Source organism: Mobula birostris, chromosome 25, assembly GCF_030028105.1.
Source record: "Mobula birostris isolate sMobBir1 chromosome 25, sMobBir1.hap1, whole genome shotgun sequence".
NCBI classification, from domain to species: domain Eukaryota; kingdom Metazoa; phylum Chordata; class Chondrichthyes; order Myliobatiformes; family Myliobatidae; genus Mobula; species Mobula birostris.
In genome coordinates this window covers 60,625,918-60,653,199 of record NC_092394.1, presented here as the reverse complement: position 1 = coordinate 60,653,199, position 27,282 = coordinate 60,625,918, and the positions used below count along the sequence as shown (strand labels likewise).

General features: G+C 43.7%; 1 protein-coding gene across 3 annotated transcripts in view; it reads left to right on the top strand.

Annotated features, from left to right (window-relative positions):
* Positions 1-27,282, top strand: part of cabin1 (calcineurin binding protein 1) — a 667,425-nt gene that overhangs the window by 182,154 nt on the left and 457,989 nt on the right. For all 3 annotated transcript variants that reach the window (XM_072243543.1, XM_072243541.1, XM_072243544.1), the window contains exons 21-24: positions 1,341-1,486; positions 12,017-12,278; positions 20,497-20,667; positions 22,878-22,967. In XM_072243543.1, coding sequence (XP_072099644.1) covers positions 1,341-1,486; positions 12,017-12,278; positions 20,497-20,667; positions 22,878-22,967 — 669 coding nt within the window. The remainder of the gene's footprint in view (positions 1-1,340; positions 1,487-12,016; positions 12,279-20,496; positions 20,668-22,877; positions 22,968-27,282) is intronic.

Below are 27,282 nucleotides of genomic sequence, written 5' to 3'. Positions count from 1 at the left end.
TTATTATTATGTATTGCAATGTTGCTGCAAAATGACAAATTTCACAACATATGCCAGTGATATTAAACCCAAATCTGATTCTGAACAAGGATACAAAAATTATGAAATGCAGGCAAAATGTGAGAGAGGACTGAAATAAGGGAACATAAAAGCCGTGAAATGAATTGGTTTGGGAAGTTCCCAAATGGTCAGTTCAAGCTAGTGGCAAACCAGAATTTAAGTTTAAGCCTGGATAGTGCTATTGGAAATCAGGATAAAAAACATTAACTATTCTCATTTTTCTTGAACATTTAAAAAAAATGCAAGGTGAAAAGGGTGTGATTGAAAGCTAGAGGCTGTGTGTGAAAGCTTTGTGAATACCCGATCAGAATTGGTTACTTGTACCCAAAGAGCTTCAAAGACTGGGTCAGAAACTCTGTTTCCTATTGGATGAATTAGTTATGCAAACTGAGGGATAAATATTTGATAGTGCTTGTTTGAAGAAACTTTACAGGTAAACCTTAGTATGGTTTTATGTTCATTCTGTAGTTGTGAACTTCCCGTGATTCAGGGCATTTACAAAAGTAGGTGTGAAAAAAAGGGCCCGAAGGATCATTGGGGACCCGAGTCACCCCAACCATAATCTATTCCAGCTGCTACCATCCGGGAAATGGTACCGCAGCATAAAAGCCTAGACCAACAGGCTCCAGGACAGCTTCTTCTACCAGGCGATCAGACTGATTAACTCACACTGATTTGAGTGTATTTCTATGTTATATTGACTGTTCTATTTATTATAAATGACCATAAATTACTATGATTGCACATTTAGACAGAGACAGAGATTTTTACTCATGTATGTGAAGGATGTAAGAAATAAAGTCAATTCAATTCAATCTATGAAGTCAGATCTGTTAAAAGAGGTCTTTTTGGAAGCAATGAAAGAGAAAAGGGGTCAAGTAATAAGTGTAATAATTAACACACACAAGATGCTGGAGGAACTTAGCAGGTCTGGCAGCATCTGTGGGAAAAAGTATAGTCGACGTTTCGGGCCAAGACCCTTCAGCTTCTCCAGTCCTGCCGAAGGATCTCAGCCCAGAACATCGACTGTACTTTTTTCCATAGATGCTGCCTGGCCTGCTGAGTTCCTCCAGCATTTTGTGTGTGTTGCTTGGATTTCCAGCATTTGTGGATTTTTTCTTGTTTGTGATTCAATAATTCAGTAGCAGCTTGTGTTAAAGACTTTCCTTGAAAGTTTTCATTACTAGCTTTATTTGGGATTAGAAATGGATTGTTGATGACCATGTTTTTTTTAGGGCAATCTTATAGCTTTGAACCTGATGAATTCTTTTTTGTTTCAGGTGCCAGTGCTCCCTGAAGGTGCAGATTCTGGGCTTCCTCTTGTCAATGAATTATATTACCTCTTAGCTGATTATCATTTCAAGAACAAAGAACAGGCCAAAGCTATTAAATTCTATATGCATGACATCTGTGTCTGCCCAGGCAGGTTTGTATTGTTGGTTACATTGGTGTTCTGAAATCAAGAAAATGAGTCATAGAGATATTTTGGGATGTTTCCTATTTTGTAATGGCTAAGGTGCATACTTTGTGCCTGAATAACATTTAACCCATTTTCTACATTTCTAATAGTAGTTTTCAGCTTGTATGGTTCATGTCCATCGTTCCAGCCTACTGTCAGGGATAGTTCGACAGAATTCTTTGAGCGATAAATATTAGCCATGGCTTTGAGAGAACCGTGCTGCTATTTTTGTGATATGATCTTTTATAGCTATATGAATCTGAGAATTATTCAGCAATACTTTAGTAATGCAATGTCAGCCTATATTTTATTTTCAAGCCCTAGAGCAGGTATAGACTCTACTACTTCTGATTTGGAACCAAAGTAAACTGAACCAGGTTGATAAAATTCTTGGAACCTTGCTGATAGTGAATGCATGCATGTCACGTACCCCGTGACGAGTTAAAGAACCAGCAGAAATGGACAACGCTTTGGAGTCTGGTATTGCTATTAACTAGTGGTATTTATTAGTAACAATGCAATGCAGTCATATAAATGCAGATATATCAAACAGGTTAGCAATGATTATATATATAAGTGTGGAAATAGGAAAAAAACAAGCTTCTTCAAGTCTAGGGGTAAATGGATACAGTCTTACGGTGATGAGTAAAGTTCAGTTCAGTTTGTGGTATTGAGTTGAGTAGTGATGGAGAGAGAGAGGTGTTTGGTTCTTCAGATGAGCTGATGCCGTCGATCTTCCCATTGTCCTCCGAAACTTCCAAGTTAGCCAAACTTGACCAACTTAAGAGCACCATCTTCGAGTGATAGTCTACCAACCCAGGCGAGGGCTAGACACACTAGTAGACTCCACAAGGTCGCTCTTTCACGCACTAACAATCGCAAATCGATACCTCGTAATTGATCCACGGTCCCCTAGACAGGATAGTGGTAACTTCACCACACCTTAGTACGTCTGCGTGTCTTGTGAAACAAGCAATTACGCTGGTTTAAATACTGTTGTGCTGAACACCAGCTGTCCATCAAGTAGCTCCTCCCTTCTCTCTCTAAGAACTTAGAAGCTGCCAGTGTCCTTGCAGAAATGTAAACATGCTGCAGAGAAACCATACACCATCTCCAAGCAGTCTTCGCCTCTCTCTCTCTTAATAACAAGGTGTCTGTGTTGGACACCTCTCTCTCTCTGTCACTCTCTTTTAAAAGCACAGTTCATAGGGATAATTCAGGATCCCATGACAATGCAAAAATGACTAGTCATGTCTGCAACACTGGGACCATTCCATTAAGGCATCTTACATCATTACCAGTCAGATTGTTCCGTCTCTAGTGGTTGTAATTGGGCATAACTGAATATTTTAAAGATTAAATCAGATAGGCTGCAGGGTCCTCTGATCTTCAGTATCAGTTAGTGTTCATCCCTATTTATACTCATTGGCCATTTTATTAGGTACACCTGATTAGCACGTGCTTGTTAATGCAAATATTTAATCAGTCTATCATGCGGCAGCATCTCAATGCATAGCAGCATGCAGTTGCCGTTCAGGCCAAACATCAGAATGGGGAAGAAATGTGATAGAACCATATAACCATATAACAATTACAGCATGGAAACAGGCCATCTCGGCCCTTCTAGTCCGTGCCGAACTCTTACTCTCACCTAGTCCCACCGACCTGCACTCCATAAGACAAAAGAGCAGAAGCCCGCCATTTGGCCCATCGAGTCTGCTCCGCCATTTTATCGTGAGCTGATCCATTCTCCCATTTAGTCCCACTCCCCCACCTTCTCACCATAACCTTTGATGCCCTGGCTACTCAGATACCTATCAATCTCTGCCTTAAATACACCCAATGACTTGGCCTTCACTGCCGCCCGTGGCAACAAATTCCGTATATTCAACACCCTCTGACTAAAAAAATTTCTTTGTATTTCTGTTCTGAATGGGCGCCCTTCAATCCTTAAGTCATGCCCTCTCGTACTAGACTCCCCCATCATGGGAAACAACTTTGCCACATCCACTCTGTCCATGCCTTTCAACATTCGAAATGTTTCTATGAGGTCTCCCCTCATTCTTCGAAACTCCAAGGAATACAGTCCAAGAGCGGACAAATGTTCCTCATATGTTAACCCTCTCATTCCCAGAATCATTCTGGTGAATCTTCTCTGTACCCTCTCCAACGTCAGCACATCATTTCTTCAATAAGGAGACCAAAACTGCCCACAGTACTCCAAGTGAGGTCTCACCAGCGCCTTATAGAGCCTCAACATCACATCCCTGCTCCTATACTCTATTCCTCTAGAAATGAATGCCAACATTGCATTCGCCTTCTTCACCACTGACTCAACCTGGAGGTTAACCTTAAGGGTATCCTGTACGAGGACTCCCAAGTCCCATTGCATCTCAGAACTTTGAATTCTTTCCCCATTTAAATAATAATCTGCCTGTTTATTATTTCTGCCAAAGTGCATAATCATACACTTTCCAACACTGTACTTCATTTGCCTCTTCTCTGCCCATTCTTCCAATCTATCCAAGTCTCTCTGCAGACTCTCCGTTTCCTCAGCACTACCGGCCCCTCCACCTATCTTCGCATCGTCAGCAAACTTAGCCACAAAGCCATCTATTCCATAATCCAAATCGTTGCTGTACAATGTAAAAAGAAGCGGCCCCAACACGGACCCCTGTGGAACACCACTGGTAACCGGCAGCCAACCAGAATAGGATCCCTTTATTCCCACTCTCTGTTTCCTGCCAATCAGCCAACACCCTATCCACGTATGTAACTTTCCCATAATTCCATGGGCTCTTATCTTGTTAAGTAGCCTCATGTGTGGCACCTTGTCAAAGGCCTTCTGAAAATCCAAATATACAACATCCACTGCATCTCCCTTGTCTAGCCTACTGGTAATTTCCTCAAAAAATTGTAATACGTTTGTCAGGCAGGATTTTCCTTTAAGAAATCCATGCTGAGTTCTGCCTATCTTGTCATTTCCCTCCATGTACTCTGTAACCTCATCTTTGACAATCAACTCCAACAACTTTCCAACCACCGATGTCAAGCTAACAGGTCTATAATTTCCTTTTTGCTTCCTTGCCCCCTTCTTAAATAGCGGAGTGACATTTGCAATCTTCCAGTCCTCCGGAACCATGCCAGAATCTATCGACTTTTGAAAGATCATGGCTAGTGCCTCCGCAATCTCCACAGCTACTTCCTTCAGAACACGCGGGTGTATTCCATCTGGTCCGGGAGATTTATCTATCTTTAGACTATTCCGCTTCCCGAGTACTTTCTCTGTCATAATTGTGACTGCGCACACTTCTCTTCCCTGCCACCCTTGAATGTCCGGTATACTGCTGATGTCTTCCTCAGTGAAGACTGATGCAAAATACTCATTCAGTTCCTCTGCCATCTCCTTATCTCCCATTACAATTTCTCCAGCATCATTTTCTATCGGTCCTATATCTACTCTCACCTGTCTTTTACCCTTTATATACTTGAAAAAGGTTTTAGTATCCTCTTTGATATTATTTGCTAGATTCCTTTTATAGTTCATCTTTTCCCTCTTAATAATCTTCTTGTTTCCTTTTGTAAGGTTTTAAAAACTTCCCAATCTTCTGTCTTCCCACTAATTTTTGCTTCCTTGTATGCCCTCTCCTTTGCTTTAACTTTGGCTTTGACTTCTCTTGTCAACCATGGTTGCAACCTTTTTCCATTCGAAAATTTCTTCTTTTCTGGAATATACCTGTCTTGCACCTTCCTCACTTCTCGCATAAACTCCAGCCACTGCTGCTTTGCCGCCTTTCCCACCAGTGTCCCTTTCCAGTCAACTTTGGCCAGTTCCTCTCTCATGCCACTGTAATTTCCTTTACTCCACTGAAATACCGACACATCAGATTTCAGCTTCTGTTTTTCAAATTTCACAGTGAACTCAATCGTGTTATGAACACTGCCTCCTAAGGGTTTCTTCACCTCAATTTCTCTAAGCACCTCCGGTTCATTACACAATACCCAATCCAGTACAGCCGATCCCCTTGTGGGCTCAACAACAAGCTGTTCTAAAAAGCCATTTCGCAGACATTCTACAAATTCTCTCTCTTGAGATCCAGTGCCGACCTGATTTTCCCCATCCACTCGCATGTTAAAATCCTCCACAATTATCATAGCACTGCCCTTCTGACAAGCCTTTTCTATTTCCTGTTGTAATTTATAGTCCACATCCCTGCAGCTGTTTGGAGGCCTATAAATAACTGCCATCAGGGTCCCTTTACCCTTGCAATTTCTTAGCTCAACCCATAAAGATTCTGCACCTTCCGATCCTATATCACCTCTTTCTAATGATTTACTATCATTTCTTACCAAGAAAGCCACACCTCCCCACTGCCTACCTTCCTATCCTTCTGATACACCGTGTATCCTTGGACGTTCAGCTCCCAGAGACATGCACCCTTTAGCCACGTATCAGTGATGGCCAGAATATCATACCTGCCAATCTGTAGCTGTACGACAAGATCATCCACCTTATTCCTTATAACACTTTAAGACCAGTATTTGGTACTTTTCGCTTTGATTTCACTGCAACTTTATTGCATTGCAACTCATCCTAATGGCTCCAAATTTGCCCCATCACCTGCCTGTCTTTTCTGACATCTTTACTGCTCACTATCTTAGATTTATTTCTGTTTTCCCCTTCCTCCGCTCTGTCATGCTGGTTCCCATCCCCCTGCCAAATTAGTTTAAACCCTCCCTCACAGCTCTATTAAACTTCCCTGCGAGGATATTGGTCCCCTTCAGGTGTAACCTGTCCTTTTTGAACAGGTCATACTCCCCCCAGAAGAGATCCCAATTATCCAATAATCTGAAGCCCTGCCCCCTGCACCAGTCTCTCAGCCATGCATTCATCTGCCTGATCCTATTATTCTTGCCCTCGCTAGCACATGGCACAGGTAGGAATTCCGAGATTACTACCCTGGAGGTCCTGCTTCAGAATATTCAGGACCCGATCCGAGACATCCTGTACCCTGGCACCTGGGAGGCAACACACCATGCGGGTATCTCTATCAGGCTCACAGAATCTCCTGTCCGTTCCCCTGACTATGGAATCCCCTATGAGTACCGCATTCCTCTTCTCCCTCCTTCTCTCCTGCACAACAGCACCAGGCTCAGTGCCAGAGACCCGGTCACCGTGGGCGTTCCCTGTCAGGTCATCCCCCTCAACATTATCTAGAACAAGATATTTGTTGCTGAGGGGGACAGCCACAGGGGTGCTCTCCACTATCCGGGCATTTCCCTTCCCTCTCTTGACAGTGACCCAGCTTTCTGACCCCTGTAGCCTAGGCATGACTACCTCCCTGTAGCTCCTGTCTATCACCTCTTCACTTTCCCTGATAAGCAGTAGGTCATCAAACTGCAGCTCCAGATCCCTAACACGGTTTCTGAGGAGCTGCATCTCGGTGCACCTGGCGCAGATGTGGCCATCAGGGAGGCTGGAGGTCTCCCAGGATTCCCACATCTGACGCCCTGAACAAAGCACTAACCCTGCAGGCATGCTATCTAATTCTACAGGAATGAAACAGGAAAAATAAGTCTACTCACCCACTTACCTTGCTAAACAGACGAACTTTTTAAACCGTTAGCTCATACTGTTAGCTGTGAGAGCCCTGCTGTTCCTGTCTGTCCAGGCCGATTCGCGAAAAGTGGGGTGAGAAAAAAGGAGTTGGTGCTTCGCTCTCGCCTCTTCTCGTTTACTGCCGAAGCCCGTTGAAGCCAAAGCCCTACACTCTGCTCCCACTCACTCCGCTGCCGGCTCCGACAGCTGCCCGCTGTATAGGGTGGTCTCCTTTTTAAACTCTCCGCGCTGTCCTGTTGACGTCACATTCCTGCGCAGTCTTGTCCTTGCACTTGAAGACGTTTTTAAAAAAACTGCCTTCCTTCAGAATTCAGCTCCCACGATGCTCTGTAGCCCGATCCAAAAGACAACCGTTGGTAGCAACCCGACTTTTTAAACTCTCCGCGCTGTCCTGTTGACGTCACGTGCCTGCACAGTCTCGTCCTTCTTGCACTCGAAGAAGTTTTTTAAAAAACTGCCTTCCTTCAGAATTCAGCTCCCACAGCGCTCTGTAGTCCTGATCCAAAAGACAACCATTGGTAGCAACCTGCCTTTTTAAACTCTCTGCACTGTCCTATTGACGTCACGCGCCTGCGCAGTCTCGTCCTTCTTGCACTCAGCCCATAACCCTCCATTCCTTTCCTGTCTATGTGTCTATCCGATTTAACTTTAAATGACAACATCGAACCTGCCTCAACTACTTCTGCTGGAAGCTCGTTCCATACATCTACCACCATCTGAGTAAAGAAGTTCCCCCTCATGTTACCCCTAAACTTTTGCCCTTTAACTCTCAACTCATGTCCTCTTGTTTGAATTTCCCCCACTCTCAATGGAAAAAGCCTATCCACGTCAACTCTATCTATCCCCCTCATAATTTTAAATACCTCTATCAAGTCCCCCCTCAACCTTCTACGTTCCAAAGAATAAAGACCTAACTTGTTTAACCTTTCTCTGTAAGTTAGGAGATGGAACCCAGGCAACATTTTAGTAAATCTCCTCTTTACTCTCTCAATTTTATTGATATCTTTCCTATAATTCGGTGACCAGAACTGTACACAATACTCCAAATTTGGCCTTACCAATGCCTTCTACAATTTCAACATTACATCCCAATTCCTGTACTCAATGCTCAATGATCTATGTGATTTTGACTGTAGAATGATCGTTGGTACACCATGGTATTGTTTTAATTACCTCAGAAACTGTTGATATTCTGGGACAACGGTTTCTAGAGTTTGCGGTGAATGGTGCCAGAAACTTCCACTGAGCAGCAGTTCTGTGGGTGAAAAGGCTTTGTTAATGAGAGAGGTCAGAGAAGAATGGCCAGACTGGTTCAAGCTGACAGGAAGGCGACAGTAACTAGTCATGCATTGCAACAGTGTGCAGAAGACCATGAATATATACTCAGTGGCCACTTTTATTAGGTACAGGAGATGCCTAATAAAGTGGCCATTGACAGACATCCCACCCTGCAAAAACTCATTTCAGGGAGGTAGCATCATCAATTTGCGGGAGACTTCCGGGAGAGGTGGGATGTCTGCAATAGAGTAGCTCCTTAGCAGCTAGCCAGCTAGTTTAAATAACGTTAGCTATGCTAATGAATGAACGACACCTGTTAAACTCACCTCAACATGTCTTTTACAGTCCTAACCCATCATGGGCAATAGAAAAGTCACTGTTGCAAACAGTGCAGCGAGCAACACTGTCATTATTTTGACCCCTATTAGGCAGGGGTACACTTTAGTGTAGTCTGGGGTGACGTACGTTTTATATTTTTTTTGGAACACTCTGCCTTGGTGCGCTCTTGCTCGCTCTCTCTCGCTTTCACTCTCGCTCACGCGCTCTCGATTGCTTTCTGTCTCGCTCACTCTCACTTGCTCTCGCTCTCTCTTGTGGTGGCCCTCGTGCTCTCTCTTGCTTTCTCTCGCTTGCTCTCAAAAAATTTGTTTTCCATGATATTGCATATAATTTGCGGGCATCAGGGAGCCACTATTAATATGCGGGAGACTCCTGGAACTTCCAGGAGAGATGGGATGTCTGCATTGAGTGTATGTTGCTTTTTTTCTCTGCGCATTGCAACTTCTGATGCTGCCTGAACTGAGCATGCTGGAGGTAAGGTCTGCCGTGTTTCAGCTGGTTGTTAACCAATTTCCCCCTGGGATCAATAAAGTATGACTATGACTATGTTGCAGAGTGCAACATCTGTTTATTTGCTATTGATTTATGGTAAATGCTTTAAATGCTGTCAGATAATCTTTTTGATGAATTTTCCGGCCAAAATTTGCAGCACTGGATTGAGATGTTTGCCGTGGGATATTGCTGAAATATTAAATAAAAAGCAACTAAGAGGTAATTTGGAAGTGAATCATGGCTGCTGAGGTTGTAGACCCTCTGATTTGTTCACATAACTTGTATGTACACAATGATTAATGTAGAATTCTAAAAAAGCCCTAGGCAGGTCTGACCAGATCATTCCAACACTGAGTTTAATTCAGATAAGTGTGAGATGTGCATTTTTGGGGAGACAAATCATGGCAGGATATTTACAGTGGTTGGTTGAACACCGAGGAGTGTTGTTGAACAGAGTGACCGAGAAGTACAGGTGGCATTCTGTCCTTCATTCAGGGCATCGGGTATAGAAATTGAGATGTTATGTTGCAGTTGTATGAGACATTGGACAGCTCAGAGTGGGAATATTATGTTCTGTTTTAGTCATCCTGCTATAGGAAAGGCATGTTTAATCCGGAGAGGGTTCCTGTATTGCTTGACTGTTTCAACTGAAGGTAGAACGTATGGCTGCAGTGCATACGTCACAGCCCTTCTAACATTGTCGGGAGATGGCATTTCTTTGGACATTGCATTAGGGGGTTGTTGCTACTAATGGTTCTGTGGCCCTTTACTGCTGATTTCTAACTGCTAATTCTTCCAACTCCTCCAAGTGGATGATAAGGTCATTTAATGTCTTTAATATGTTTTAATGTTTGCTGGCTCAGGTGATTTGGCATCATAGAGTGTTGTAGTTATGATTGATTCAGAAACAGCTGCTTCCCCTCTAGCATCCGATTTCTAAAAAGACATCAAACCCATGAAACTTCCTCACTTTATAAAATATTCTGTCTTTGCATTACTATTTTTAATTTAATGATTTAATATTTACTGTAATTTATTTCTATATTTATCATGTATTGTACTGTTGCTGCTTAGTTAACAAGTTTCACAACGTATGCCGATGATAATAAACCTGATTAACAAATTATCTCAACCCATGTTTACATCGCTGTTTGTGCTGCCCATTGGCAAATTGGATTGGATATTTCTTGTCACTTTTCACTTTAATGTTAGGGAGAATATGATGGCATTTGTGTGCTCAGATAGGAGTTGCTGTCACTGTACAATTGGAATTCTAACAACTTAAAATGTGAGAAAACTAGAACAGCAATGTTTTGCTATTTGTTTTTTGCAGTATTTTTTCGGTGACGGCTAGTTTTAGCTTTGGAGCAAAACATAGTGGCCATTACAATCACTCTGAGCACCGGTGCCCCACAAGGCTGTGTACTCAGCCCCCTGCTGTACTCACTGTATACCCATGATTGTGTTGCCAAGTTTCCATCGAACCCAATATATAAGTTTGCTGATGACACCACAATTGTAGGCCGTATCTCAGGTAATGATAGGTTTGAATGCAGAGAGGAAATTAAGAATCTGGTGGCATGGTGCGAAGACAATAGCCTATCCCTCAACGTCAGCAAGACGAAGGAATTGGTTGTTGACTTCAGAAGGAGTAGCGGACCGCATGACCCAATTTACATTGGTGGTGCGCAAGTGGAACAGGTCATAAGCTTTAAGTTCCTCGGGGTCGATATCCCAAATGACTTAGTCCAACCAAGCAGAGTCTACTGCCAAGAAGGCCCACCAGTGCCTTTACTTCCTGAGAAAACTAAAGAAATTTGGCCTGTCCCTTAAAACCCTCACTAATTTTTATAGATGCACCGTAGAAAGCATTCTTCTAGGGTGCATCACAACCTGGTATGGAAGTTGTCCTGTCCAAGACTGGAAGAAGCTGCAGAAGATCGTGAACACGGTGCAGCACATCACACAAACCAATCTTCCATCCTTGGACTCACTTTACACCGCACGCTGTCAGAGCAGTGCTGACAGGATAATCAAGGACATGACCCACCCAGCCAACACACTTTTTGTCCCTCTTCCCTCCGGAAGAAGGCTCAGGAGCTTGAAGACTCGTACGGCCAGATTTGGGAACAGCTTCTTTCCAACTGTGATAAGACTGCTGAATGGATCCTGACCCGGATCTGGGCCGTACCCTCCAAATATCCGGACCTGCCTCTCGGTTTTTTTGCAGTACCTTACCTTCCATTTTTCTATTTTCTATTTATGATTTATAATTTAAATTTTTAATATTTACTGTCGATTTGTAATCCAGGGAATGAGAAGCGCAGAATCAAATATCGCTATGATGATTGTACATTCTAGAATCAATTGTTTGGCAACAATAAATTATAAAGTATATTAAGTGCACCAAAAATAGATTAAAGACAATTTTTCTACATTGAAATATCTTTCAGAAGCTATTTTATCTCTGCTTCGTAAAAGGCATGGCTACAATGGAAGTAAACTGAGTACCATTGGGTCATTTGAGCCTTTAAGATTTGACGAATGCAACAATTTATTTGTGTGCAGCTAATTTGTGAGGGTTGCATTTGTTGTTAGAAAGCAGTTGCACAATGAGCAAGAAATAAGCTTCCAGCGACTGTAATAGTTTCTTTCCTAAAAAGAAAAGATATGTAGTTTGGAGAATTGTCCTCTGGAGACTTGAAAACTAGTAACACATACCACAGATGATTTTTATCTTTCTTATATTTTATATTTCTGATGTGTAGGTTTGATTCTTGGGCAGGCATGGCTCTGGCTCGAGCTAGCCGTATCCAGGACAAGCTGAACTCCAATGAGTTAAAGAGCGATGGACCCATCTGGAAACACTCAGTTGCTGTTTTGAACTGCTTTAAGCGGGCACTTGAGATAGATTGCACCAATCTCTCACTCTGGATTGAATATGGCTCCATGTCCTATGCCCTGCATTCATTTGCTTCACGCCAGCTGAAACAGTGGAAAACAGAGTTGCCTTCGGAAGTTGTACAACAGGTGAGTATCTAAATGTTACAGTACTAGTTCAAGTTATCAGCAAACAACTACTACTACGTTGACTCAGGCCTAGGGGGCCGGCGTCGATGTAGTAGTAGTAGTATTATTAGTAGTAGTAGTAGTAAATTATCAGCAAAACAGGTTTAATGGGGGGGGGGGAAGGAATGTGGATTTGGAGTTTTATAAGTTAATTGTTTCTGTTGAATTTTAAAGAAAGCTGTCTCTAGTTGGTGTCAGTCTTTGTTCTTATGTTCTTAATTTCACCATTATTCAGCTGCTTTGAGACAAATACTTTGAGTATTCTGTATAAGTATCTGGACTCCTGTAGATCTGTGTTAAAAACATACTCTCCTTTTCGGTTCACTACAGAACATCAGTATGAGTAAATGGAATGCTCTTTATTGACATATAATCATATATGAGGGGAGGGAGGGAACGCGACTCAGACCATGAGAGGCCTGTGTTGGGCATTTTTATGCCTTACAAGGCGTAGATTGGAAGTCTGTGTGGGGCGCCACTCCTTGCACAGACTACAGCAATGTGTGATTAAGTGCTTTGCTCAAGGACACAAACACGCTGCCACAGCTGAGGCTCGAACTAGCGACCTTGAGATCACTAGACGAACACCTTAACCACTTGGCTACATGCCCAATACAATCATACATGAAGAGCAGTTTTATGTTCTTCCTTTTGAATCACTGGACACCACATTATTTTTTGGCACAATACTTTGTTCAGGTAAAGGTGTATCTTACTGCTGTGAGTTCCTGATTTTATGGGATTACAAAGGGCAAAAATAGGAACTTGCACGTGGATGCTGAAGGCAAGGTTAAATTACAAAATGAATACTTTGCATCTGCCTTCCAAAGTAGTGGTGAAGGAGGACCTAGTTAAAACACTCTGTTAAAATTAATAACATGAAGATGTTAGAAAAGTCGGCTAAACTTAAAATGGCTGAGCTAGCAGGACCAGATGGGATGCATGTTAGAATTCTGAGGGATATATGAGAGGAAGTTGAGAGCTCTCTTCCAGTCCTGTTTGGATATGCGAGCAGTGATAGAAGACTGGAGCTTCGAATGTTACTCCCTTGTTGAATACTAATGTAAGGATAAGTCCAACAACTATTGGCCAGTTAGCTTAAGTGTTCAGAAACGTCAATGAGAGACAAGATTAATAGCTACCTGGAGGGAAATTATTAATTAAGGCAAACCAGCACAGATCGTGGTAGATCATGTTTTACTATGCTGATTGAATTGTTTGATGTAGTGGATGGAGTTGATGAGGCTAATGTATTTGGCATTTAAGTGGACTTCCAGAAGGCATAAGAGAATATTGGTGGTGTTGGTACAAGTTTGACCAAGGTACAGACCACAAGAGTGTCTGGGTACCACAAGGGTATCTTTTAAACTTGTGCTGCCCAGGGATTGGCATTGGGGCCATTACTCTTTTCAAGCTATATAATTTTGACCTAGACGTACACTCAGCGGTCCTTTATTAGGTACAGGAATGCAAATTAGTGTGCTCTTCCGCTGCTGTAGCCCAGCCACTTCAAGGCTCAACGTATTGTTTGTTCGGAGATGCTCTTCTGCACACCACAGTTGTAACACGTGATTATTTGAGTACTACCGCCTTCTTGTCAGCTTGAACCAGTCTGACCATTCTCATTAGACCTTTTTCATTAACAAGGTATTTTCACTCACAGAACTGCTGCTCACTGAATTTTTGTTTTTGCACCATTCTCTGCAAACGCTAGAGAATGTTGTGCATGAAAATCCCAGGTGTTCATCAGTTTCTGAGATGCTCAAACCATCTTATCTGGCACCAACTATCTTTGCATGGGTCAAGGTCACTTAGATCACTGTTCTTCCCCATTCTAAAAGGTGAGCAGACAGATAGTGCAGAGCACCCCTGTAGCCATTCCCCTGAATAATAAGTTTACCGTCCTGGGTACTGTTGGCGGGGAAGACCGACCAGGTGTGAGCCATGGTGACAGGGCCTCCGGCACTGAGTCTGACCCGTTGTTCAGAAGGGTGGGACAGAGAAGAAGAGAGCTGTCGTCCATTGGAGACTCTATAGTCAGGGGAGCAGACAGGAGATTTTGTGGACGCCAGCATGGTTTGTTGCTTCCTGGGTGCCAGGGTCCGGGATGTCTCTGACCGGGTGCATGACATCCTGGTACGAGAGGGAAAGCAACCAGAAGACGTGATACATGTTGGGACCAACGACATAGGCAGGAAGAGGGATGAGGTCTTGAAGTGTGAGTTTCGGGAACTAGGCAGAAGACTGAAGAACAGGACCTCAAGGGTGGCGTTCTCAGGATTGCTGCCAGTGCTACGTGACAGTGATGGTAAGAACTGGAGGAGATGGCAGTTGAATGCGTGGCTGAGGAGTTGGTGCAAGGAGCAGGGTTTTAGATTTTTAAAGCATTGGGATCTCTTCTGGGGAAGGTGGGACCTGTACAGATTGGATGGGTTGCACCTGAACTCGAGGGGGAGCAATATCCTTGCAGGTAGATTTGCTGGCATGGTTCGGGAAGGTTTAAGCTAATTTGCGAGGGGGATGGGACCCAGAGCGATAGAGCAGTGAAAGAAGTGCATGGAGTAAAGCCAGATCTAACATCCAGAGAGGCTTTGAGGAAAGAGAAGCAGAATAAACGGTGTAAAGACAGTAAGGTAGAAGGGCTGAAATATGTGTACCTCAATGCAAGAAGCATCAGGAACAAAGGTGATGAACTGAGAGCTTGGATACATACATGGAATTATGAGGTAGTGGCCATTACAGAGACTTGGCTGGCACCAGGGCAGGAATGGATTCTCAATATTCCTGGATTTCAGTGCTTTAAAAGGGATAGAGAGGGCGGAAAAAGGGGAGGAGGGGTGGCATTACTGGTCAGGGATACTATTACAGCTACAGAAAGGGTGGGTAATGTAGCAGGATCCTCTTTTGAGTCAATATGGGTGGAAGTCAGGAACAGGAAGGGAGCAGTTACTCTATTGGGGGTATTCTATAGGCCCCCTGGTAGCAGTAGAGATACAGAGGAGCAGATTGGGAGGCAGATTTTGGAAAGGTGCAAAAATAACAGGGTTGTTATCATGGGTGACTTTAGCTTCCCTAATATTGATTGGCACCTGATTAGTTCCAAGGGTATAGATGGGGCAGAGTTTGTTAAGTGTGTCCAGGACGGATTCCTGTCACAATATGTGGACAGGCCGACCAGGGGGAATGCCATACTAGATCTAGTACTAGGTAATGAACCGGGTCAGGTCACAGATCTCTCAGTGGGTGAGCATCTGGGGGACAGTGACCACTGCTCCCTGGCCTTTAGCATTATCATGGAAAAGGATAGAATCAGAGAGGGCAGGAAAATTTTTAATTGGGGAAAGGCAAATTATGAGGCTATAAGGCTAGAACTTGCGGGTGTGAATTGGGATGATGTTTTTGCAGGGAAATGTACTATGGACATGTGGTCGATGTTTAGAGATCTCTTGCGGGATGTTAGGGATAAATTTGTCCCAGTGAGGAAGATAAAGAATGGTAGGGGGTGAAGGAACCATGGGTGACAAGTGAAGTGGAAAATCTAGTCAGGTGGAAGAAGGCGGCATACATGAGGTTTAGGAAGCAAGGATCAGGTGGGTCTATTGAGGAATATAGGGAAGCAAGAAAGGAGCTTAAGAAGGGGCTGAGAAGAGCAAGAAGGGGGCATGAGAAGGCCTTGGCGAGTAAGGTAAAGGAAAACCCCAAGGCATTCTTCAATTATGTGAAGAACAAAAGGATGACAGGAGTGAAGGTAGGACCGATTAGAGATAAAGGTGGAAAGATGTGCCTGGAGGCTGTGGAAGTGAGCGAGGTCCTTAATGAATACTTCCCTTCGGTATTCACCAATGAGAGGGTACTTGATGATGGTGAGGACAATATGAGTGAGGTTGATGTTCTGGAGCATGTTGATATTAAGGGAGAGGAGGTGTTGGAGTTGTTAAAATACATTAGGACAGATAAGTCCCCGGGGCCTGACAGAATATTCCCCAGGCTGCTCCACGAGGCGGGAGAAGAGATTGCTGAGCCTCTGGCTAGGATCTTTATGTCCTTGTTGTCCATGGGAATGGTACCGGAGGATTGGAGGGAGGCGAATTTTGTCCCCTTGTTCAAAAAAGGTAGTAGGGATAGTCCGGGTGATTATAGACCAGTGAGCCTTACGTTTGTGGTGGGAAAGCTGTTGGAAAAGATCGTGAAGGGCAGATCGTGTCTAACAAGCCTAATAGAGTTCTTTGAGGAGGTGACCAGGCATACCGATGAAGGTAGTGCAGTGGATGTGATCTATATGGATTTTAGTAAGGCATTTGACAAGGTTCCACACAGTAGGCTTATTCAGAAAGTTAGAAGGCATGGGATCCAGGGAAGTTTGGCCAGGTGGATTCAGAATTGGCTTGCCTGCAGAAGGCAGAGGGTGGTGGTGGAGGGAGTACATTTAGATTGGAGGATTGTGACTAGTGGTGTCCCACAAGGATCTGTTCTGGGTCCTCTACTTTTCGTGATTTTTATTAACGACCTGGATGTGGGGGTAGAGGGTGGGTTGGCAAGTTTGCAGACGACACAAAGGTTGGTGGTGTTGTAGATAGTGTAGAGGATTGTCAAAGATTGCAGGGAGACATTGATAGGATGCAGAAGTGGGCTGAGAAGTGGCAGATGGAGTTCAACCTGGAGAAGTGTGAGGTGGTACACTTTGGAAGGACAAACTCCAAGGCACAGTACAAAGTAAATGGCAGGATACTTGGTAGTGTGGAGGAGCAGAGGGATCTCGGGGTACATGTCCACAGATCCCTGAAAGTTGCCTCACAGGTGGATGGGGTAGTTAAGAAAGCTTATGGGGTGTTAGCTTTCATAAGATAGAGTTTAAGAGTCGCGATGTAATGATGCAGTTCTATAAAACTCTGGTTAGGCCACACTTGGAGTACTGTGTCCAGTTCTGGTCACCTCATTATTTGAAGGTTGTGGAAGCATTGGAAATGGTACAGAGGAGATTTACCAGGATGCTGCCTGGTTTAGAGAGTATGCATTATGATCAGAGATTAAGGGTGCTAGGGTTTTATTCTCTGGAGAGAAGGAGAATGAGAGGAGACATGATAGAGGTGTACAAGATAATAAGAGGAATAGATAGAGTGGACAGCCAGCGCCTCTTCCCCAGGCACCACTACTCAATACAAGAGGACATGGCTTTAAGGTAAGGGGTGGGAAGTTCAAGGGGGATATTAGAACAAGGTTTTTTACTCAGAGAGTGGTTGGTGCGTGGAATGCACTGCCTGAGTCAGTGGTGGAGGCAGATACACTGGTGAAGTTTAAGAGACTACTAGACAGGTATATGGAGGAATTTAAGGTGGGGGCTTATATGGGAGCCAGGGTTTGAGGGTCAGCACAACATTGTGGGCCGAAGGGCCTGTACTTTGCTGTACTATTCTATATTCTATGTTCTAATGTTTAATCTAAACAATAACTGAATCTATTGACTGTCTGCATGCTTTTACACATTGAGTTGCTGCCACACGATTGGCTGATTAGATATTTGCATAATAACGTGGCCACTGAGTGTATGGCTACAAGTGATACAATCTGGGGAGACATGGTAGTGTAGTAGCTCGGGGCGTCGGAGTTTGGAGTTCAATCTTGGCATCCTCTGTGAGGAGTCTGAGTTTTCCCCAGATTTTCTCTCACTGTCCAAAGATGTACCAGGGAAGGTTAATTGGTCATCGTAAATTGTCCCGTGATTAGGTTATGGTGAGGTAGTGGTTGTCAGAGTGTGCTGGGCAGTGCAGCTTGAAGATCTGAAAGCGCCTATTCTGTGTTGTTTCTCGAAATAAAATAAAGCCACAATTTCCAAATTTGTAGATAACACCAAAGTTGGCAGCATTGTAAACTGCAAACAGGGTAGTGGTAGATTGCAGTTGGATATGAACAGATTGGTGGAATGGGGATGGGACATGAAGTTTAATGTTACGAAATGAAGTGATTCATTTAGTGGGAAGAATGAGGAGGGATAACATTAAATAAAGAATCCTGTTCTCAACTGTCAACTGAGAAAATTGAGAAAGCAATTTATAAGTTAATCATGATTCTCGGTTTTATCGGGAGTAGCCACTATTCAAAGCATAGTATCTTCACATAAAGACTGCTGTTTGTAGAAGAAGTTGTCATGTGCACCTGCATTAGAAAAACAAAAATAGAATGGAATTGTATGGCATGCACATTTAAGAATGTTGAATGTTTGGAAAAAAGAATATTAAGTATGATGCTTCCAACAGCTGGATCAGGTTATTTCCTTCTGCCATTCCACTACCATCAGTGTGATGATTGCCATTATCAGCCCACCTTCCTTTTTCTTTGGATGGCTTGACTCTGTGGAAATACCATGGTTTAAACTTCTATTCTTACTATATTCAGCAGACATTCCCTGCAGCAACATGGAGAATTTGGGTTTAGAAGTGAGACTTTGACTTCGTGTCTGCAATCAAAGTCCTTTGTAGTGAAAAATGGGCCTAGTGTTGCTATACTGAGGTAGTGATTAGGGTAACACACATCAAAGTTGCTGGTCAATGCAGCAGGCCAGGCAGCATCTCTAGGAAGAGGTGCAGTCGGCGTTTCGGGCCGAGGCTCTTCGTCAGGACTAACTGAAGGAAGAGCTAGTAAGAGATTTGAAAGTGGGAGATCCAAAATGATAGGAGAAGACAGGAGGGGGAGGGATGGAGCCAAGAGCTGGACAGGTGATTGGCAAAAGGGATATGAGAGGATCATGGGCAGGAGGCCCAGGGAGAAGGAAAACGGGGAGGGGGTAGGAAACCCAGAGGATGGGCAAGGGGTATAGTCAGAGGGACAGAGAGAGAAAAAGGAGAGAGAGAGAAAGAATGAATGTGTGTATATAAATAAATAACGGATGGGGTACGAGGGGAAGGTGGGGCATTAGCGGAAGTTAGAGAAGTCAATGTTCATGCCACCAGGTTGGAGGCTACCCAGATGGAATATAAGGTGTTGTTCTCCAACCTGAGTGTGGCTTCATCTTTACAGTAGAGGAGGCCATGGATAGACATATCAGAATGGGAATGGGATGTGGAATTAAAATGTGTGGCCACTGGGAGATCCTGCTTTCTCTGGCGGACAGAGCGTAGGTGTTCAGCAAAACGATCTCCCAGTCTGTGTCGGTTCTCACCAATATATAGAAGGCCACATCGGGAGCACTGGACGCAGTATATCACCCCAGCCGACTCACAGGTGAAGTGTCGCCTCACCTGGAAGGACTGTCTGGGGAATGCCCCACCTCGCCCCCGTACCCCATCCGTTATTTATTTATATACACACATTCTTTCTCTCTCTCCTTTTTCTCCCTCCGTCCCTCTCACTATACCCCTTGCCCATCCTCTGGGTTTCCCCCCCTTCCCCCTTTTCTTTCTCCCTCGGCCTGCTGTCCCATGATCCTCTCATATTCCTTTTGCCAATCACCTATCCAGCTCTTGGCTCCATCCCTCCCCCTCCTGTCTTCTCCTATCATTTTGGATCTCCCACTGTCAAATCTCTTATTAGCTCTTCCTTCAGTTAGTCCTGACGAAGGGTCTCGGCCCGAAACGTCGACTGTACCTCTTCCTAGAGATGCTGGCTGGCCTGCTGCGTTCACCAGCAACTTTGATGTGTGTTGCTTGAATTTCCAGCATCTGCAGAATTCCTCGTGTTAGTGATTAGGGTTGTGCCCAGTGGTTCAAGGGGTTTGGCTGCTCTGGAACCTGCTTGTATGGGACTTCAGGCTTCTGCTTGATGGTAACTGAAAAGATGGCATGACCCTTGCTAGATGTTTGATAGATGTTGCCTCCTTGAGGCAGTGCTTCATGTAGATTCTACAGTTGGCGGGGAGGGATGTATTGGGCTGAGTTCACCACACTCTGCTGCTTCTTGTGGTCCTGCATATTCAAATTGCTATATCAGATAATGATGGAACTATTTAGGATGCTTTCAACAGAACATCTTTAGAAATTTGTTGGAGGTTTGGTGATGTGTCTAAGAATCCTTCTAAGAAAGTAGAGCCACTAGCATATGTTCCTTGTGATTGCCTACATAGGCTGGATATGACGATAGAGCAGATCAGTGGTCTACTGCCATTGGTCCCAACAACATTCTGAGTGGCCATTGAGCAACCTAGTGTTTTATTTGTGACCGTCACTGTCTTTGTTGTGTACTGCAGATGGAAGAAAGAAGAGACAGCATGCTTGAGACAGCCAAGCAATGTTTCCTCTCAGCAACACACTGTGAAGGTGATGGCGATGAGGAGGAGTGGCTCATTCACTACATGTTGGGTAAAATAGCAGAAAAACAGAAACTGCCACCAAAAGAATACTTGGAACATTACAAGCAGGTCAGCATTGACCTTCAGTGCCAGTCAATTTTTTTTTGTATCTTTGACATCCTTGTCTCACTATACCTAAATAATTCAGAATAGATACATGACTGTTGCTGGTGTTTACTGTATTCTTCTTAATGCCTTTCTTAACAATCTGGTATATTTAAAAATTACGGAGCAGGGGCTAGTCTAATCCTCCAGTGAGATGTAGAAAATCTTCTCTCTTGGTGTGATGTTGGTTGTAGAGCAGTAAGAGTGAAGAAGTGGAAGGGCCTGACATTGACTTCCATGACCTAGTTTCTCCCTGCCCAGTCCCCGTGACATTTTAGTGCAAATCCTCACTGCTCCATGTCACTTCCAGAACAAGGTTTGTATCTTTTGTGAGCTTTGCCTTGCCATGTAAGAATGCTGAAATTGCATGATAGAAAAAGGGGCATTTAGAGCATCTTTGCCAAGGTTTATCTAATCTAATACCTGTCTCTCAATTAACTTTATTGTCTTATTCAGAAGGTTCTCTTTTGAACTCTCCATCTGTTTTATGCATGTAGAGGATCTAAGGTCCTGTTAACCTCCTGTTTAATGTTTTATAAGGGGAGCCTGCTGGCACTCTGCTGCTTTCAGGTAACAGATGCCACCAGAATTGTTGTCTGCTCTGTTGCTGGACTTCAGTAACCTGTCAGTGGAGCTTGAATGTTTATCATTTTCTGGTAATAGTGATGCTTTTCCTTTTGTTATTGTTACTTCCAGAATATATTTTTCCAAAGCTTCAATTAAACCGAGTCTGCTTATTCTGTTTTGTGTATCTCCATGTTCCATATCACAAAGGCACAGCAATTGGGTTCCATTTGTGGATTGTGCACTCAGCACTACTTCATAAACCCCTTGCTGGATCATTTCTTTGCTTCAGATTTATCTCACTGTTCATCTGATATCTATTAGGACCTATAATACATTTGAGCTTTGCTGGCCAAGTTCCAAATGTGCTGCATGTCCATTGCTTATTTTGCCTGTGCTTGAATCACCTGATCACTGTAAATTCTTTTGATCCATGATTTTCTTTTTAGCTTGCTTATCTTCTGAGCTAATTCAACTCTTGATTTTTGTATACTCCTGATTTTAATTGTATAATTCTCAGTGGCCTACTTTTAGTTGCTGTGATCCTAATCTTTGGGATTCTTTTGTCATTGATCTTAAAGATCAAAGAATGATACAACACAGGAACAAGCCTAGGCCCTTTCGACCACCAAGCTTGTACTAGCTACTCAACACCCATTTATACTCATCCTATTTTATCCTTCCCACGTTCCCATCAGCTTGCTCCAGATTCTACCATTCACTTACACACCCAGACCAGTTTAAAGTGGCCAATTGCCCGAAGATCTGCACCTTTTTTTAGGATGTGAGAGGATATTGAAGACCCAGGGGAAATCCACGGATCATAGTGAAACTGTGCAAGCTCCACATAGAGCGTTACTAGAGGTCAGAATTGAAGTGGGGCTGTTGGAGTTGCAAGGCAGCAGTTCTACGGGCAGCACCACTCTGGCACCAATCTTTCTTTCAAGTTGCTTTGTGAAATTTAGCTCCAGATGTAGGGTCTTGAAACATCAACTGCCCATTTCAACACAATGCAGAAACCTTTGTCCCCTCCATGGACTCCACATTTGCACTTTCACTGCTTCAGTATAGCAGTCAACACAATCCACCATCTTTTGTAGGCTTTTCCATTCTTGGGCATTGGTGTTTCCTTACCAGGCCGTAATGTAATCAGTCAGGATGTTGTGCATCAGTAGAAGTTTTAGATGACATACTGAATCTGCACAAACTTTTAAGAAAGTAGAAGTGCTGTTGTGCCTTCTTTCTGTGCTTATGTCTGGTCCCAGGTCAGATCTTCTGATAGGATAACGCCAAGGAATTTAAAGTTACTGATGATTACAAATATCTTATTTCATGCTGGTGTTGGTGCTGGTGCTGGTGTCATCTCTCGGTGTCCTGATGAAAGCTGTCATTCAGTTAGCATCACCCAGACAGATTCTCATATCACTTCTTCATTGCTGTATATGGAATGTGTGTGTGCTAATTGAATGCCAAATTTTCCCACATTACAACTAAGATTGCATTTTCAAGCAGGCTTCATTGCTTTTTAAGAAATTGAACATAGCTATTTAATTTAAGTTGTTCTGTAAATATATCTTTTTTACTACTCTGTCATGCTTTCTTTTGTCCAGGCAGCACGTAACCTACACGAGGATGCAGCTCATTACCCACGGAAAATCCATTACCACAATCCACCAGATCTAGCAATGGAAGCTCTAGAGGTACTGAATCAAATGACAATCAAACCAAGACCTCCAGGATTGCAGTGCTGGCGTTTATTGTATGATTTCACAACTATTATTTCAGTGTTCACATATTCTGGAGCTTTCAGGAAATATAGCTAGATAGAAAGTTTAACTGCAGAATTAACAAATGAATATTTGTTTGCTATCAATAATAGGATCAGTTTATTTCCATTTCTTTCCATGTCAGCATAGCTGTAAGATATTAGAGATCTGTGTTACAATTGAGCATTAGGTGACAAGAAATCTCTTTCATTTGTTGTCATATCATTAATCAATGGTGATTTAATGTTTGCCTAGCCCACTGCTCTACTTTCTCTAGACCCAGGATTGTGTGGCTAGGCACAGCTCAAATGCCATCTACAAATTTGCTGATGACACAACTAGTGTTGTCAGAATTTCAAAAGATGACAGAGTGGTGTTCAGGAGTGAGGTAGATTATCTGGCTGAGTGGTGTTGCATCAACCTTACAGTCAGCGTTAATTAAGACGAAAGAATTAATGTGGACATCGGGAGGGGGAAGTCAAGGGAATGCACACCAGTCCTCATCGAGAGATCAAAAGTGGAAAGGGTGAACAGTTTTAAATTCCAGGGTGTCATCATCTCTGAAAATCTATCCTGGGCTGCACATATTGATACAATTACAAAGAAGGTACGATAGTGTCTACTTTCGTTAGGAGTTTGAGGAGAATTGGTATGTCACCAAATACGCTTGCAAATTTCTGCAGATTTACCGTGGAAAGCATTCTGATTAGTTACATCATCATCTGGTATGGCAGGGCCACTGCACAGAATTGGAAAAAGCTGCAGAAAGTTGTAAACTCAGCCAACTCTGTCACGGGCACTAACCTCCCCAGCATCGAGGACACCTTTGCCTCAGAAAGGAGACATGCATCATTAAGGACATCCTGTCACTTAGGATGTGCCCTCCTCTCATTTTCACCTTCAAGGAGGAGATGCTGGAGTCTGAAGACACACACTCAACATTTCAGGGAAAGCTTCTTCCCCTCCACCATCAGATTTCTGAATGGACAATGAACCCATGAACACTACCTCACATTTTCTTCCCTCAGGATGGCAGCGATTGTCAGGAACACCTCAGGTAGAGGTCACCCTTAGATGTGGGATGCTGATGACAAATCTTTTTCCAGTGACTGAAATGTCTAGCTTTCCTATGAGAAAACCAGGAAGGAGACAATCTTCTGGATTAGGAAAATTAACAGCCAAGTCTTTCAGCTTTGACTCCCCGGTACCTGGCAGTTGGAAAAGGAGACTGACAGAGAAGATGTTAAAATTTGAAGATCTTTTCTGCTAACAAATTTGATGTGGGTTGCCACAAGATCTGAATGACAAACGACATCCCTTTCAGAGGAATGTTTCGGCAATCAACACCAGCAGAGATGGGGGATGTTCAGCATTTGCTGAAACGAAGGAAGCTGGGATTATCACCGAGTCATGGAGTCCTTATGTATCACCAGTAGTGGTGGTGAGGAAGAAGAATGGGTAGGTACAATGTGTGTTGAATATTGGACACTGAACTGATGTACGGTCCCCGACCAATATACTGTTCTGCGGATCGAGGATGTGCTGGCCTGTCTGAGTGGAGCAAAATGCTTCAGTGTGCTGGACCTAAGGAGTGGGTATTATCTGGTACCCATGAGTGAAGCTGACAAAGGAAAAATGGTATTCATATGTCCACTTGGATTCTTTTAGTTTGAAAGAATGCCCCAGAGCATATCAGGAACATCAGCTACTTTCTAATGTGCCTTGGAGAAGACTGTTAGGGACATGAACTTGCTTGAAGTACTGGTGTACCTGGATGATGTCATAGTCATACTTTATTGATCCCGGGGAAAATTGGTTTTCGTTACAGTTGTACTATAAATAGTAAATAGTAGTAAAACCATAAATAGTTAAATAGTAATATGTAAATTATGCCAGGAAGTAAGTCCAGGACCAGCCTATTGGCTCAGGGTGTCTGACCCTCCAAGGGAGGAGTTGTAAAGTTTGATGGCCACAGGCAGGAATGACTTCCTATGACGCTCAGTGCTACATCTCGGTGGGATGAGTCTCTGGCTGAATGTACTCCTGTGCCCACCCAGTACATTATGTAGTGGATGGGAGACATTGTCCAAGATGGCATGCAACTTAGACAGCATCCTCTTTTCAGACACCACTGTCAGAGAGTCCAGTTCCATCCCCACAACATCACTGGCCTTACGAATGAGTGCACTTCTTTCACTGCTCTATCGCTTCGGGTCCCATCCCCCTTGTAAATTAGTTTAAACCCTCCCGAACCATGCTAGCAAACCTACCTGCAAGGATGTTTCTGCCCCTCGGGTTCAGGTGCAACCCATCCAATCTGTACAGGTCCCACCTTCCCCAGAAGAGATCCCAATGATCCAAAAATCTAAAACCCTGCTCCCTGCACCAACTCCTCAGCCATGCATTCAACTGCCATCTCCTCCAATTCTTACCATCACTGTCATGTAGCACTGGCAGCAATCCTGAGAATGCCACCCTTGAGGTCCTGTTCTTCAGCCTTCTGCCTAGTTCCTGAAACTCACACTTCAAGACCTCATCCCTCTTCCAGCCTATGTCGTTGGTACCAACATGTATCACGACTTCTGGTTGCTTTCCCTCTCGTACCAGGATGTCGTGCACCCGGTCAGAGACATCCCAGTCCCTGGTACCCGGGAAGCAACAAACCATGAGGGTGTCCTTCTCAAGTCCACAAAATCTCCTGTCTGCTCCCCTGACTATAGAGTCTCCAATGACGACAGCTCTTCTCTTCTCCGTCCCACCTTTCTGCACCACAGGGTCAGACTCAGTGCCGGAGGCCCTGCACACCTGGTCGGTCATCCCCGCCAACAGTATCCAGGACGGTAAACTTATTATTCAAGGGAATGGCTACAGGGGTGCTCTGCACTACCTGTCTGCTCACCTTTGCTTTCCCCCCTCTGACTGTCACCCAACAACCTGCTTTCAACAGCCTAGGTATGACTACCTCCCTGTAGCTCTCATATATGACTGCCTCATTCTCCCTTATGAGTCGAAGGTCATCCAGCTGCTGCTCCAGATTCCTTACATAGTCTTCCAGATCGCCCAGCCGTATGCACTTCTGGCAGATGTGACTCTGCGGGAGAGGGGCGTTCCCCCAAGACTGCCACATCTCACGTGAGAGGCACATCACCGTCTCAGGAAACATTGTAAAGACTAACTGTGAGCAAGCTTGTCCTCTGCCTCTTCTTGTCGAAACCTCTCGAGTCAAAGCCTCAAAGCTCCACTCCTTCACTTGCCCACCTACACACTCACTGGCCATTTCCCAGAGGCCGCTCCGCTTGAGCTACCCCTCTATTTATCTGTTTGAGCTTTTCAAAATGCTTGGTCACCTGACCTCAACTGCCCAATCAGCTGCTTTCTGCTGAGTCTGAGCTCTTCAAATCTTGATGACTTGATTGCACAGATCAACTGCCAAAACTGCCAGAATCTCTCGAGTCAAAGTATGAGGGGAAACAACTTCACTCAGAGGATGCTGAGAGTGTGAACAAGCTGCCGATGCAAGTAGTGAACATGAATTTGATTTTAAGAGAAGTTTGGATAGGTACGTGGATGGGATGGGAGGGATATGGAGGGCTGTGTTCTGGCTGCAGTTTAAATGTTTCAGATAGGCTGAGGGTCTGTTTCTGTGCAGTTTTCTATGACTGTATGTGATGTGTGTATGTATGTGTATATATTTTTTTAATCATTATGTATTGCAATGGACCTGCCGCAAAACAACAAATTTTGTGGCAAATGCCAGAGATATTAAAGCTGATTCTGCTTCTGCAGTTTTAGTCCTATATCATTACCTCGTTTTTTTTTTGCTTCACTCTACTTTCTCAGGATTAAGGTATTTTTAAGTGCTATTTAGTGACCATTTTTATTATTGAAAGCTTTAACTGCTTCAGTAAAGCTACTTTGTGAAAGAAAACCACACTGGAATTATTTATTTTATTTAAGAGCCAGCAAGGAATATACCCTTATGGCCCTTCGAGCTACTCTGCCCAGCAACCTCCGATTGCAGGACAATTTACAATGATCAGTTAGCCTGCGTCTTTAGATTGTGGGAGGAAACTGGAGCACCTGAAGAAAACCCATGCATTCCACAGGGTGGACGTACAGACTCCTTCCAGATTTAACTCTGAACTCTAACCTGAGCTGTAACAGTATCTACCTTACTGTGGTGCCCAATTAATTAATTAGTTCCAAGTTTGGAGTAAAAATTGTTGTGTGTGGTGTTCAGTTGCCATAT